This window comes from Cryptomeria japonica, chromosome 5, assembly GCF_030272615.1.
Source record: "Cryptomeria japonica chromosome 5, Sugi_1.0, whole genome shotgun sequence".
Taxonomy (NCBI): domain Eukaryota; kingdom Viridiplantae; phylum Streptophyta; class Pinopsida; order Cupressales; family Cupressaceae; genus Cryptomeria; species Cryptomeria japonica.
Window position 1 is genome coordinate 864,165,020 of NC_081409.1, and position 15,659 is coordinate 864,180,678.

Sequence of the window (15,659 nt, forward strand, 5' to 3'; positions counted from 1 at the left end):
TGATTGAAGGTTTTGTCATTGATGACAACCCTGCAATCTTATGGCACCGGCAAGACATTATACCGGCAAAGCATTACCTAGGCAACCTTGCAATCCTATGGCACCGACAAGACATTATACCGGCAAAGCATTACTCAGGCAACCTTGCAATCCTATGGCACCGGCAAGACATTATACCGGAAAAGCATTACTCAAACAAGATAGTGCACTGGCATCAGCAAGATCAATCTACACCGACACCGACACAAAAGGAAATATGTATACCGACACAGAGGCCGATAGGATTTTTGATATGTAATATTTTGTTTATTATTGTAAGCCGACTTGGCAAATTGTAAAATGACTCTTGTGTATAAAAGAGATCGTTGTAGGCATTTGTAGCATATGGATAGGAAGCATAATAAATTATAAGGTAGATCTAATGTGCGAATTGTAGATCAAGGGTATATGTAAAGAACAGAGCAAGAACTGGTACTGAATCTGGCATTGAAGATGCTATTGTAAAGCAGTACAGAATATTGGATTTGTGTAAATCCTCATTGTAAGTCAGTGTGACTTCTTATTGAGCAGTGAGCTCTAGGCAGTTGGCCTTCCTGCATGTGCAGGCCCCTATTGTAAGTAATATTCTCTTATTGGCCAGTAAGTGAATATTGTGGGTCACAAATCCCACCAAGGTTTTTCCCACACTGGGTTTCCTCGTTAAACATCTTGTGTTATGGTGTTCTTTTCATGTGGATGTTTTTGATTCTGTTATTTACATTAATTCTTGTATACCAGTATACTATTACTTTATGTTCTGCATATTCAGTTTCAAGAAAATTTCATTACCGGTCAGATACTAATTCACTACCCCCTCTCAGTATCTGTGGGAACCCTAACAATTGGTATCAGAGCCTGGTCCTCTATTTTCAGAAGCCTAACAGCTTGAGGAAGATCTTGACACTGGTAAAGATGGAAAATCTGATGAAGCAACTTGAAGGAGCTCTTACTGACTATGATGGCGAGAAGTTAAAAAATATCAAATTAGAAGATGATTTAAAAGAAGCTCAGGACATTATTCAGGCACTTCAAGAAAATCTTACTGTTACAAGGAATAAGAGAAGAGAACTTTGTGAAAAATTGCAAAATGAGAATGATGAAAAGGAATCACTAAATGATATGATAAGCAAATTGAAACAAGAGATCATGACAACAAAAAATGAAATGCAGGATATGACTCTGAGATTTTGCAAAGAGATTGAGGATAGAAAGAAGAATGAAGAAGAATTGACCAGAAGACTAAGTGATGCAACAAATGAGAACACAAGACTTAGCTATGAAAATGACATGTTGAAGACAGATTTGATGCATACTCAGAATGACTCAAGTGAGCTAATGAGACAAAAAGAAATCTTGGAAAGGGAATTGGAAACTGCAAATCAACACAAAGAAAAATTCAAAAAAAGCTCAGAAGAACTTGGTAACTTATTGAAGAATCAAAAACCCAAAGATGACACTTCTGGAATTGGATTTGAAGTTGGAGAAAGCTCCGGTACTGCAAATACCCAGGATCAAAGCAAACCAGTAAGACCCTCTAATACTTACAAATTCAATGGAAAATGCTTTAATTGTAATAAATATGGTCATAGGGTGAATGAATGTAGATCTAGGTATTATCAAAACATCAATCCTTCCACCGGTCAATGCACCAAATGCAACAAAATTGGTCATAACTCTGAAAATTGCAGAATGAATGTAAGATGTTATGTTTGTGGAAGATTTGGTCATTTATCAAATAAATGCAGAACACAAACCGGCATAGGTTATGGGAAAGCTATTCAGAAAAATAATGTAACCTGTTATGCATGTAACAAGATTGGTCATATTGCTAAATTTTTTAGAAGTAAAGGTACACCAGTAGATAGCAGAAGTACTAGCTTGAAAGGTAAAGAAAAGGTTGAAGGGTTAAGCAATGGATTAGAAAAGGTGATCTAAATATTAGAGTTACTCCTCCACCGGTAGAACCAACAAATGCTCCACTGGTATGACAGAGAAATGCTCCACCGACAGGATGTTCTTCATCAAATTGAAGAAAATTATCTTGAGGGTTTGGCAATCAAATGACACATGTGCTATTATTCCCTCGGTTAGAGAAAAGAAGTTGAAAATCTTTCATTATCGGCAAATAAAGTTGAGCTAATACATTATCGGCAAACAATTAATGTGGTAGGTAGCAGAAAAGACTTTATAAAATAAGGTTTTTGGCTCCATTTCATTTCATCGTGAATTCAAACTTTCAGAGAGCACGAAGATTTCCGAGCTAAGGCATTCCGAGCAAAGAGGCAAAGCACTTCAGCAATCAATCCATCCAAAGGAAGAAAAAGGTATTTATCATCGTGGCATCCTCCTCTGCACCTGACTTCATAGCAAACCCTGCAGTAGTCAAGGTTATAAAATGACCTAGGTCCGTGTTTCAGCTAGTTCCCGAGGTAGCTAAGAAAGATGACAACACAGGTGCTTTTTCAAAAATTCCAAAAGGAGTTGTTTATGCAGAAGACCCTAGAATGTATATTCATTGCAACATAGAGGAATTAGGTGATGAAGAAATCAAAAACATGTATAAGTTTGTTATATGTGACAACTCCGGGAATGTGAAACCTGAACATAAAATTGTTGAAACCCTAGGATTCACTGAAATCCTCTGCATTCCTGAATTTCCCAAGGAAGTGGTTAGGATAGTTCTGAGTAGGGTACATGGTTCATTCTTTTGGCTAGACTCAGTGCATACAATTACAAAGGAAGTTGTGAAAGAAGTAACAGGATTACCTTCCACCGGTAACAGACCCGACAAAACCAAGAAGGTCTCCAATGACTTGGTAACAAACTTAACTGGTGCAACATCCGATAAGAGATCATTGAGGTTTAATGATGTGACCGATACAAATGTTATATTTGTTAGCATGATTCTAGGTTACAAAGAAACTCATGCTAATAGGCTTAACTCAGTTTCTAGTTTATGCATAAAGAGTGCTTATGACATGGTTAAGGACAATGTAAAAATTGATATCTGTGAATGGTTAAAAGATGAGTTAATTGACAACTTAGCAAAAATCAAGAAGGATAAGAAAGGAACCTTTAGATTTGGAAATTTACTTGTATGCTTAATGCTACACATAACCAAACAGGCTCCCGGTATAGGCAACAAGGACTTTGGATTTGACCTACCAGTAGGAAAACAATTGTCTGACTTATTCAATAACATGGGTGAAAACAGAGAAAAGAATATTAATGAGTATTTTCAAGCACTAAAGGTCAGAATGAATAAAAGAATCAGACTATCACAAGAAATTGTCAACAAATACAAGGATGATATATGCTTTGTGATAAAAAAGGATGAGATCTGGATGGAAGTAGTCATCCCAAGGACAGTCTGGGTTACAGAGATGGGGTATGAAACAGATGACCACATAGTGGAAACTTATGCCAAAGCACTTCTAGAAGCCCCCAATGAACCAAAGGAAGAAGTATTTGGTAGTGCTGAGACCATTGAAAGTCAAATTCAATCTAAAAAGGTTGAGGCATTTGTGAGGAAAGGAACCAAACAAGCAAAAGCCATAAAGGAAGATGTACTAAAAAAAACCGGCATAACAGAAGATGAGTTGGCAGCCCAACAACCTGAAACTCATCTATCACCGGTAGATACATCCTCAGAAGGAGATATGCCAGCAACTTTCAAAAGAGTTGTTAGGAAAAGAGACCCCTCACTGGTATCCACTCCTTCACCTAGAAGGACAAGACAGAAGCAACAAGCTGTGAGGTCTCCAGTCAAGAAAGCCACACTTAAGAAGAAGCTGACCCCCAAAAAGAAGAAGAAGACAAACACTGACTTTGCCCCTCTTGACATACTACTGAATGAAATCATAGAGGAAAGTAAATTGAAAAACATAGGGAAAATCTATGACACCCTATCAGATGATGAGAAAGGACAAGTTGAGGAGAGTGTTATATTACACATGGACATGCATAAAAAGTTTTTGATGCAAGTCCTAAATGAAATTCTTGATGAACTATATAAAAGACTTGAGGCCAGAAGGCAAGGAATAATTGAGTTGGATAAGAAAATAAAAATAGAGAAATTACTTGCAGTATACCCGGTCAACTCACCTAAGGAAATTGATGATTTGATAGCTCAGGCCAACCGAACAATTTTTTCCACTGCACACTAGCAAATATCACTAATGGCAGGTAGAGTTACTGAAGTTTCAGAGGAAACAAAAAATGGTTGGGATACATTCTTGGTTGAAAAAGAAAAACAAGAAGAATATAGGAATCTCAAGCCCATTTTGGTATATCAAAAGGATAAAGGGAAAGGTAAAGTTGGTGGACCACCAAGTATCAAGATTAGAGACAACTTACCCCCACCTCCTTTAAATACTCCACCGGTAAAAACAACAACTGCAGAACATCAACCGGCAGCTAAGAGCATGGACACAGAGGATAATAATCCTAATCCTAAAGTCCTATATACTATGAATGTTGATACGTAGAAAATCAACATAGTGGTAGATAAGGATACAATAGATAAATCAGGAAACAAAGAGCAACCGGCAACAGGAAACAAAGAGCAACCGGCAGCAGATTCAGAGAAAAAGATGGAATCTGGAACACAAACAGAGAAACCAACAGAGCTAAAGGCTCCAAAACAGATGCCACCGGTAAGAAATGAAGCAGGAAAACCAATGCTTAAAGAGATGGAGACACAAACAGACCTACCAGAGATCAATACTAGCATGGTCACTTTCATCGGCACTCAGTTTGTTGGGTCACCATCAAATGTAATAGAGGTATTGCTTGAATCTATCAAGAAAATAACTTATTATAGCTCACAAGCCTATAAAGCGATAGATGATTCAATTCCAGTTTTGAAATCAATAGCTCCAAATTGTAATATAGCCAACAAAGATTCTTTAGGCCAGTTGGATACACTTTGTAAATATATTTTTGGAAATTTTGAGCAAACAAAGGTAGAAACTCTAAAGGAAAGTGTAGAAAAAGAGAAACATAAATTCTTTGAGGAAGAAATAAAGAAGTGTAACAGGGAATTTGACACACTTCTACCAGAACTGTGCAATTTATTGAAAGAGTACAAAACTCTGTACAAAGACACCTATAAGATAAACTTTTTGACCATAGATGTAGACAAAAAGATGTGCAAGGTACAGGAAGAGATCAATAAACTTGCTGTTAATTTTGTTAACTCACCCGATACATTATCAGTTTTTGAGGAAAAGATAACAAATTTTGAGGAAGAATTGCTCAAATTAGAAAGAGAGAAAGATAAAATAATAAACAAGGCAAAATTCTTGAGATCTAAACTAAGTCCAAGATTGGACTATTTAGCATCTCTAGGGAAGGAAATCTCAGAGGCACTAACACAGGGTAGCAAAACACCGGCAGAGCACTTGCAGCATCTCACCGGTATAGTATACAGAACTGAGATAGCAATAAAGGAGAGCAAGAAGTTTATGGATGGCATAAACTTAATTTTGGGAGATATTCTTCAGATAATAACCACCCAACTACAAGGTTGAGGTTATGAATTGATACAACTACAAAATCTACTAACCTTTTTCATTGATGCCAAAGGGGGAGTAGTAGATGAGAAAATTCAAAACACAGGGATCACATGCTTAGGGGGAGCTCTCACATTTTTGGTAACATTTTTGGTCTACACATTTTTGGATATCTTTTTGAAATTTCTCATGAGTGTTGCCATCAATACCAAAGGGGGAGATTGTTGGCATATGGACACTCCAATGCGACATTGTGTGTGATTGAAGGTTTTGTCATTGATGGCAACTCTGCAATCCTATGGCACCGGCAAGACATTATACTGGCAAAACATTACTCAGGCAACCTTGCAATCCTATGGCACCGGCAAGACATTATACCGGCAAAGCATTACTCAGGCAACCTTGCAATCCTATGGCACTGACAAGACATGATACCGGCAAAGCTTTACTCAAACAATACAGTGCACCGACATCAGCAAGATCAATCTACACCGGCACCGGCACAGAAGGAAATATGTATACCAGCACAGAGGCCGACAGGATTTTTGATATGTAATATTTTGTTTATTATTGTAAGCCGACTTGGCAAATTGTAAAATGACTCTTGTGTATAAAAGAGATCATTGTAGGCATTTGTAGCATATGGATAGGAAGCATAATAAATTATAAGGCAGATCTAATGTGCGAATTGTAGATCAAGGGTATATGTAAAGAACAGAGCAAGAACCGGTACTGAATCTGGCATTGAAGATGCTATTGTAAAGCAGTACAAAATAGTGGATTTGTGTAAATCCTCATTGTAAGTCAGTGTGACTTCTTATTGAGCAGTGAGCTCTAGGCAGTTGGCCTTCCTGCATGTGTAGACCCCTTTTGTAAGTAATATTCTCTTATTGGCCAGTAAGTGAATATTGTGGGTCACAAATCCCACCGAGGTTTTTCCCACACTGGGTTTCCTCTTTAAACATATTGTGTTATGGTGTTCTTTTCATGTGGATGTTTTTGATTCTGTTATTTACATTAATTCTTGCATACCGGTATACTATTACTTTATGTTCTGCATATTCAGTTTCAAGAAAATTTCATTACCGGTCAGATACTGATTCACTCCCCCCTCTTAGTATCTGTGGGAACCCTAACATGTTTTCCTAAAAACCTTGGGGGCACAGGCATTAGGAGTCTGGAAAGTTAGAATTTAGCCCTAGGTGCTAAGTTGGTTTGGAAATTGTATGAGAGACCATTCTCCTTTTGGGCACAAATTATGTTTGCTAAATATTTAAATAACGGACCAAGAGAGTATGTTTTTCAAGTTTCTAATTTACCATCCGGTTCAGCTATTTGGAATTTTCTATGTAAATGTAGATCAGTGATTTTGCCTCATCTCTCATGGATTGTTCATAATGGTAGAAAGGTCAGGTTTTGGGAGGAAGTTTGGAATGGACATCCCCCTTTGGTGAACTCAAGGGATTGGTCTCCTTTAATTTCCACTCTTTCTTCCCTTTGGGGTGTCTTTGTGGTTGATTATTTTGAAATTGAGTATAGTGGGAATCTTAAGGTGGCAAAATGGAAATCAATTGAGTTTTTAGATATTGATCAAAATGTGAAATTGGAATATGAAAAGATGTTGGGGAAGAGAGTAATAATTCTTTCTGATGCTTACGATGAGCTTATCTAGACAAGGAATATCTCTGGTAAGTACACAGTTAAGGATGGCTATAATTCTCTCTTGGTTGCTAAAGATTTATCTACTTGGCCATACAAGCTATTTTGGCAAATGGCTTGCCTCCCAAAGGCTGGTGCTTTTGCTTGGTTAGTAGTGCAGGACAGGGTCCTTACAAGATTGAGGTTGGATAGGTTGGGTATTACGATGGTATTTTCTTGTGTCTTTTGTAATAAAAACTTAGAATCCTCTGAACACTTGTTTCTTCACTATGATTTTGCCTATGCTTGCTGGCAGTGGTTGTTTGAAAAGCTTAATCTATCCTTTATTATTGGTAAGGATCTCCTTTCCCACTTTAGAGCTTGGCCTCTCCTGTTTGCCTCATCTTTCTATGCATCTCTTTGGATTATTTCTCATTCTATTGTGATTTGGAATATTTGGTTAGAGTGTAATAATAGGATTTTTAAACAAACAAGTTCTTCCTTGGCTGAGGTTTTATTGAGGATTGAATCTTCCATCTCTGAAGTTTCTTTGTCTTTTATCTATAAGAATTTGGAAACCCTTACCTCTTTTTCTCATTGGGATGGTAGGGTAACTCGAGTTTGGAGAATGTTATCAGCCTTACCTTCTCATGGATCTATTTTAAATAAGACTAATGCTATAAGTAAGAGAAATTTTGCTTGCTGAAAACCTCCTCCGCAAGGGCACTTTAAATTGAATTTTGATGGTGCTTCTCATGGGAACCCTGGCCTGACAGGGGTAGGTATGGTAATTTATGATCATAAAGTAAGGTTTGTTCAAGCTCGTTGTCATGCAATTGGTTTCAAGTCTAACAATTGTGCAGAATTCTTTGCTTTGTCCTTGGGTTTGGATATGGCTATATCTTTGGGAATTAAGGACTTGATAATTGAGGGTGATTCTATGGTTATTATTCAAAGTGTCATGAAAAAGAAGTCGAATTGTTGGCAATTACAATATATACTTGATCATATTTTGCAAAAATTAGATTTTTTTGATTCCTTTTTGATTTCCCACTGTTATAGGGAAGTGAATAAGATTGCAGATTTCTTGGCTAACTTAGCCATTGACAGTGAAGCTAATATGCAGGAGGTAAGTGTGGATGAGATCCCTTCCTCAGTTTTGGAATATTTGAAGTAAAGAAGGGCATAGTTGTAGTCTTCATCAACCTCCTTATTTGGTGTGGCTTTTATTTGGTGTGGGTTCTGCTATGCTTGATCACAATGTTTATTTTGACAGGGTCTCTGATTATGGTTTCATTTCTGCTATGTGGTATCATTCTAACCAGTGGTTTGGAGAATTGTGTTTCATAGACAGGGGTGGTTCAGACTGGTGTTTTTTGGCAGCAATGGATATGCATCTTTCGGCGATCATACTTTAATATTCCTTCTATATGCTTCTGTTGGCGGCTTCCTTTATATCTAATGCAGCTTATGTAATTGGGATGGGTTTTTTGATGTACTATGCCAATGGGCTTTTGGTATTGGGTAGAATAGGCTTGTGTTACTTAAGCAATACTTAAGGGTTTTCTTACTGGTTCTTTCCCTTCGGTGCTTTTTGAACCAGACACTGTAAAAAAACTTTTAAAATTTAATATAGTTCAGTGGTTCTATCCACTTTTATCAAAAAATAAAAAATAAAAAAAATTCTTCATTTAGGATAATTTTTATTTTATTTTGTAATTTTCACTTTTAATTATTTTCTAATATGCCCAAATAAACCTGATGCAAAACGTGATTAGAAAATACTGAAGAACATCTACTTATTCAAATGTGCAACAAATAATATCTACTTTTCCAAATGTACAACAAAATACACTCATAGATTCTATTTCTTTATTGTAAAGAAGATGAACTAATTTAGATGTCTACTAATTAAGTCTAAAAGCAATGCATAAATGACATGACAACATAAACTGATAAAATAGAATTACAGTCACACAAAAATCGTTGAGAGCTACAAAAATTGAACAAAGACAGAGAGGTGTATCTGCGATTAAAAGCAGAGCCCTTCTACGCAAGACTAGTGTGTTGGGTATCCTTGTCCCGAAGGTGTCCAAACTACAGAAACTATTCAGATATAAGATTAGCAGACATAGAACTCTCGTTCCTCAGAAATCCAGCCAAAATAGGAAGAATCAAGACGGTGCGCACCCATAACTAGGATTTTTCTCTTGAAATTGTAGTGACGATCTCTATCTCTCTGAACTCGGCCTTCTTGTACCTTTGGACTGTCATAAAATTCTAGATTTGCACTTGTACAAGCATAAAGAGGGAAAAATGGTTGTGGTTATATATGAAGTTATGAACTGTCGTAGTGAAGCCCCATTTTATATTACTATCTGAATTGGATCTAATCAAAGTGTTCGCTTTGAATCTTAAATGTATCTAAGATTAGTCTGAGAAATAACATGCATAAACTAAAGTACCTTGCGTTCAATCCATTCATTGATAAACACACTGGAACAAAGCCAATAATTTCGAAAACAAATTCTACTATTAATATGCAAACCCTTAACACAGAACTTGGAAAAGTGCCCTTATTTATAAATGGGGAACCAAAAAACTCAATGAGAATCCGGCCTACAATGACCATGAATATAATCAGATCATAAAAATGAAAAAAGTTAGAAGCGATCTATCATATCCATATTCATCTGGTGAACAGATCAATGAAAATCAGAGTAAAGAGAGCAGCCTGCGGCAGGAAGCATTGATGGAGCGGGTGTGCCTCCGCCCCGCTCACTTGCGTAATGGCATTGCGTTTATCATCATCGCCATCACCAATGCTGCAGCGTATGCTAACATGTCTGCTTTCGTGTAGAGCTCTGTAAATATAGGAGTGAAGCAAAATGGAATGAGAAACTTTCTCTCAAACCGTCGATTCTCTTCCACTACCCTGTGCAACTCCTTCATTTCAAGTGTAACTGTCGAGCATTTCTTTTTCATGTACACAGACGTGCTGCAGCTGCATAGAACGCCTCTTGGCGTAAAAAAAACGCCTCTCGGCGTAAGAACTATCTACATATTTATGTTGAATACAGCATCAGTTTTTATTGCAATCAGAATTTACACAGTTAAAGAGATATACAAAAAACAGCTGGAAAACAGTGATAGCTACAAACCATCAACAGCAGCAAAAAGGAATTACAGTAAGCAGCTGGAAAACAGTCACAGCTACAAACCAGCAGCAACAAGGAAATCTAGCTTTTGAAGCCAATTTGCTGATCCAGGTTACAAAGGACAACAACGGATGTTTCCCATGATCCGAAGGATGGTTCTTATGGTGGCCATGGCTTTGGAGCAGAAGCCTTCCTAGTTGGCTACTCCTCTTCCATGAAGTAATGGTGGAACCTTGTTAGCAGCCATGACTTCTGTCATGCCTTTGTGTTTTCAAAATATACCATTCGTTTGAATGGTACAACTCAGAACAAATAAAATCCATTAACATCATCAAAAAATTGAAACATCTCATTACACCAAAATTCCCCATAACGATAATATGCAGTCCCGCGACACATATTTACATAACGCTCTTCTAATGCTTGAGTTTCTGTGGTGGATAATGTTATTGTTTGAACCTTGGTCTTTGTCTTGATAAAGTTTTCCTCCTCCTCCTCTGCCATGACGAGTTGAACCTTTGAGCAACCATACACTCTTATTTTTTCAACACTCTTCAAATTCCAATAACTCTGTGGTAACCTCTGCAATTCCTCGCACTTCATTATTGCTAATGTTTTAAGTGAGGGCAATGCGCCTTCTTCTACTACTGGTAGCTGCTCTAGCTTCTCCACCTCCATCACTGAAAATACCTCCAGCTTAAGAAATCCTCCCAACTTGCCAAATTCCTCTGGGAACTTCTCAATGTTGGGGCACTTCATGATCTTCAGGTGCTTTAGACTCGCAAGTTTGTGTAAGGCAGGTAATTGTTTCAGCATCTCGCATTGGAATAAACTAATGTAGCTCAGATGTTGAAATTCACAAAATGAAGTTTGTATTTCGAGTAATTAAGGACATTCTAGCCAAATTTTCCTCAATTTTGACATGGCAGTCATGTCATGAGGCAGCCTTTCCATACTTGTGAGAATCAAAAATATATACTCCATCTGCTCCATGATTCCCAGCATTCCTTCCTGAATTATTTCACCGTTATTTCAAAACCCTAATCTTTTCAATTGGTTTAGGGCGTGGAAATCAGTAATTGAAAGCCGTTTTTTTCGGCACTTACTCCACCTTATATTTGGAGAACCAAGTGCATTTAAGTACTCCAGAGATGTAAGGTGTGAGATCCCAGAAGGCATGCATTACAGATGCTCACAGAAACTAACATTCAAAAGTTGTAGGGAAGTCAACATAGAAATGCCTACCGGGAGTTGTATAAGATCAGAGTGATCAAGATCTAATACTCGAAGGCTTTTGAGAGCAGCAACAGAGTTGGGCAGTCTCTTGATTGGCACAGAGCGTAACCGGAGGCAAACTAAATGCTTCAAACATCCCATGTTTTCTGGCAACGACCGGAGGGCAGTCCCTGACAAATCCAAGACCCTAAGAGCGGTCATGTTCCCAATCACCTCTTTTGGAATTTCTTTCAAAGAAGGATTCCATGCAAGTAGCAAGCAGCGGATATAGGGTGCTCCTAATGTCTTTGGAACCCTAGTCAAATTGTTCTCTATCAATGAAATTCTCACGTGTCCTGAAGAGACATCAGCTGGAAACTCTAGTAAACCTCTGCCTGCCTGAAAGAGACCATTTTCCTTTTCAGCAATTTGATGTGCTAAATCGTGCAAAACATCATGCACCCTGAAAAGGATCACCTTTCCATCATGATCCTTCTGGACTGGTTCAATAAGGTAGCGGTCCGCTAACAAACTGACATATACCTCTCCAATTCGGAAAGGATTTGTCCCAACCACCAGCCCTTCTCCAATCCAGTACATTATAACAACTCTACTACCGATGATTTGCCCTTGAAAGAAAACAGCAAGGTGGAGGAAGCACAACTGCAAGGAAATGCCATAGCCGGCCACATCGGCCAATGCATCGTAGCTTAATCTCAACGTTCCCGAAAGCGTGCCTGAAAGCGAGTACGTACCGTCGTTCTGCAACCTCTGGAGTGCAAATTCCCATTCATTTGACTGAGAGAGGCCTGCCATTGCGTGCCCGATTACTTTGAGGGTCAATGGAAGCCCCCCGCACTCCTTGCAAACGCGCCTCGCTGTTTCTTCGTCAATGCTCCTGGGTAAAATTCCATCGCTATGTGGAAAAGCATGGGAAGAAAACAATTTCCAACTGTCATCCTCAGTCAAGTCTTGCATTTGGATGAGTGATGAAGGTGGAACGCCCAACCGTGAGAGCACACTAGTGCTTCTGGAAGTGGCAATGATGACGTTGGAGTTGTGGTCCGGGGAGGGGGGCACACAGAGCTCCTCTAACAACAAGGTTGCACTTGTTTCCCATACATCATCTATAAATAGGGCAAACTTGTGTTTTTTCATTGCTTCATTCAACCAAGTTTTCACATGGTCTTCTTCCTTACCCTTCAATCTTTCATCTACTTTTACAGCTATTTGTTTTACAAGGTCATTTCTGAGATCCTTGAAAGATGGATTTTGTGAAACAGTAAGCCAAAGCATCAAGTCATTGCTAAAGAGACTCTGTACCTGGTTACTGTTGAAGATTCGTTTGAGTAGCAGAGTCTTACCGGCCCCCCCTTTCCCCACTATGCCGAAACGAGACACATTTTTGTGCTGCCCGGATTCAATCAGCTCCACAAGTGCGTTTGATGCAGAATCTTGTCCGACTACGATTGCCTCCTCAATATACTTTGTGTTGGGAGCAGCTGAAGAAGTAGATGAAAACAGATCTCCAGATGTGCCGGAATTTAGATCAAGAAAATTCACCCTTTCTTTAATCTGATTAAGCACTTGCTGATTGGCCACATGCTGCTGTAGTTGGTGCAGAAAAGCAACGGAAGGGGTGGTGGCTAGATGCTCTTCTATATTTTTAATGAGTTGCCTGATCTTTTTGCTCGTTCTATTACGAGAACATAGATGAAGGTATGAGGGTATAGTGCAGTGCTGGGCCAAATCAGATGCTTCCTCCAGAAGAGCATTCAATTCATTCAACCAGCTGTTGACTGTGGAGGGCAAAGGATGGTGGGGGGATGTACTTACTTTGCCAGAGCTCAAAACTCTTCGATACTCCTGCAATTCCATATTCATCTTTTGAATTCTGGGAAGCAGAACTTTGAGGGCATCCAACTCTTTCCTGCATCGGATGGCAATATTGATCTGATGAATAATCTGATCTCCAGCCAATTGAATGGCATAACCAACAAATCCAGGAATGAAGCCAGGATCGCCCATTTTGGATACAGTTGAAGAGAGAGTTGAAATTCGAATAGAAGTGTTTTTCTTAAAGAAAACAGGGGAAATCTAAACAAATAGCATCTAATCTCAAAAGCAGTCAACTATCCTTGCATTTGATATGAAACATTATTAATTTATAGTTTCACGGATACCTCCTTAGACAACACCAAAATAAATAAAAAATTATCTTATCTCATTAAAAGAAAAATTTAGTTAATAAAGAGTAGAAAGATCTTACAAAATTAATTTAAAGAGTAAGCGTTTTTCCAGGCAGAAGCATGTATATTAACGCCTAAATCAAAGCAAATTTTACTTTTACAACTTTTCCTCTTTTACTTCCACTATCATATTGGAATTAGAATGTCTATAGTTTAAACCATAACAGTATTTCGTTGAAAAGTAAATTTAATTCTCGTTTAGTACTGACTAATTTTGACTGTATTTCAAAACAAATAATTATGGATGTAAAATAAAAATTTATTTATCAAATACACAAGTGGAAGAAAGTATATGGTCATGGTTTGGAAGCAATTAAATTAAATTAAATTATATATATATATATATATATATATATATATTCATTTTAATTTAATTTGATTGTGTTTTGTCTTCAATGTTTTATATTTTTCTACTAAATAAAATTAAGTTTATTAAAATACTAGAAATATATTATCTCAATAGTACAATAGTATATAATTAGTAAATAAATATATTAGAAATAGAGTCACCTTAGTGATGTCTTAGTATTTAAATATTATAATTAAAAATTATTAGAATAATAGCTTTTTGGAAATGATTGGGATAGGTTGGTTTTATACACAAAAAATAATGGCTTTATACGGCAATGGAATGCACGTAAAGATCAATGTATTAAAACCTCAATTACATTTTTGTATGGTTATTTTGAAATTTCAGCTTTGGTGCTCTACCATTTTTTGATATGATATTACAAAAGCATAAAAACCATATTCATTTTTAGCTATTGGAGAATTGAGATTTTATTGGTGCTACTCAAAAGTTGTTTGAAGGTATTGATTCAATACAAATGTCCGTTAGAAGTGCTAATGTAGAATATTGAAGCACGTTGGTATAATGCTAGAGTTATTCTAAAGGATGTTGGAGTATTTAAGGTTTACCTTGCTAAAGTTTTGATTAATTAAGAAAAACAGGTTTTCAGGACCCGAAACCTTTAACATAGGAGATTAAAATAAGACATCTAAAAGTCCAGAGCATATAAACTACTTACAAGACGACTGGCAAAAAAGCCAACAAACCAAAAAGACAACAAAAGATAGAAACAACAAAGAAACAAGGAAATCACTACACAACTATAGTCTTCAGAAGGTCCTCTGCCTTTTTCACCAACTGGTCAGAGGTGGCCACAACAACTTTGAGATCATCTAGGTCCTTGTTAGGTTTCTTTTCTTTCTTTTTGCCTCTAGTTCTAGTTATGGGTCCTTGAGCTTCTCATGTGCCTTTAGTGTTAGGGTCAATATTTAGGGTCTCCTTCTCCTCGTCCAATTTGCTAATGAGAGTATTAGTATTGCTAGCAGAAATCTTCAGGATGCTTAAACTTTGTTCTACAATACTCTTGAGGCAATCCTCAATTTTGCTGACTTTACTTGCAGTGCTCGAAATAGTTTGATCCATAGCGTCAGCAAGAGTTTTCCTCTCCAACAGGTCTTTCTCTATTTTCTCAAATCTGGGGTTGAAGGAGTCTCTTATATTTTTAGCTTTTGCAATGGTATTTTTTAGGTCCTCAATGTAGTCAGCCATAGTCTTCCCTTCCCCAGTGTTGATAGTCTCTAGAATTTGAATTCTGTGGCTAAGCTTTTTGTTGTCATCCACAACTTTCTTGTAACCAGTTATTAGCCACTCCATAGTGTCCATAAAACCTTGCATACCCTTTGGAGGAGGGTTAGGGAGAAGATCAATCTTACTGGGGTTGTCATGTTCCTTTTTTGGAGTGTCACGAATAGTAGTTGTGTCATCAACCCTAAGAGCCTCGCCAGTGGTCACCTTCTCTAGGTTCTGTTCAGCTTTCGAAATCCTTTCCTGCTTGTGA

The 15,659-nt window shown here is 37.6% G+C and overlaps 1 protein-coding gene across 1 annotated transcript; it reads right to left on the bottom strand.

The window, feature by feature from the left end:
• Positions 1–9,701: 9,701 nt before the first annotated feature.
• Positions 9,702–13,685, bottom strand: LOC131036393 (probable disease resistance protein At4g27220). Its single transcript, XM_057968278.2, has 2 exons — positions 10,352–13,685; positions 9,702–10,247 (listed from the first exon to the last, which is right to left on the bottom strand). Exon 1 carries the CDS (start codon positions 13,589–13,591, stop codon positions 11,531–11,533), a length of 2,061 nt encoding a protein of 686 aa, XP_057824261.2. The 5' UTR covers positions 13,592–13,685; the 3' UTR covers positions 9,702–10,247; positions 10,352–11,530.
• Between the last annotated feature and the right edge of the window lie 1,974 nt (positions 13,686–15,659).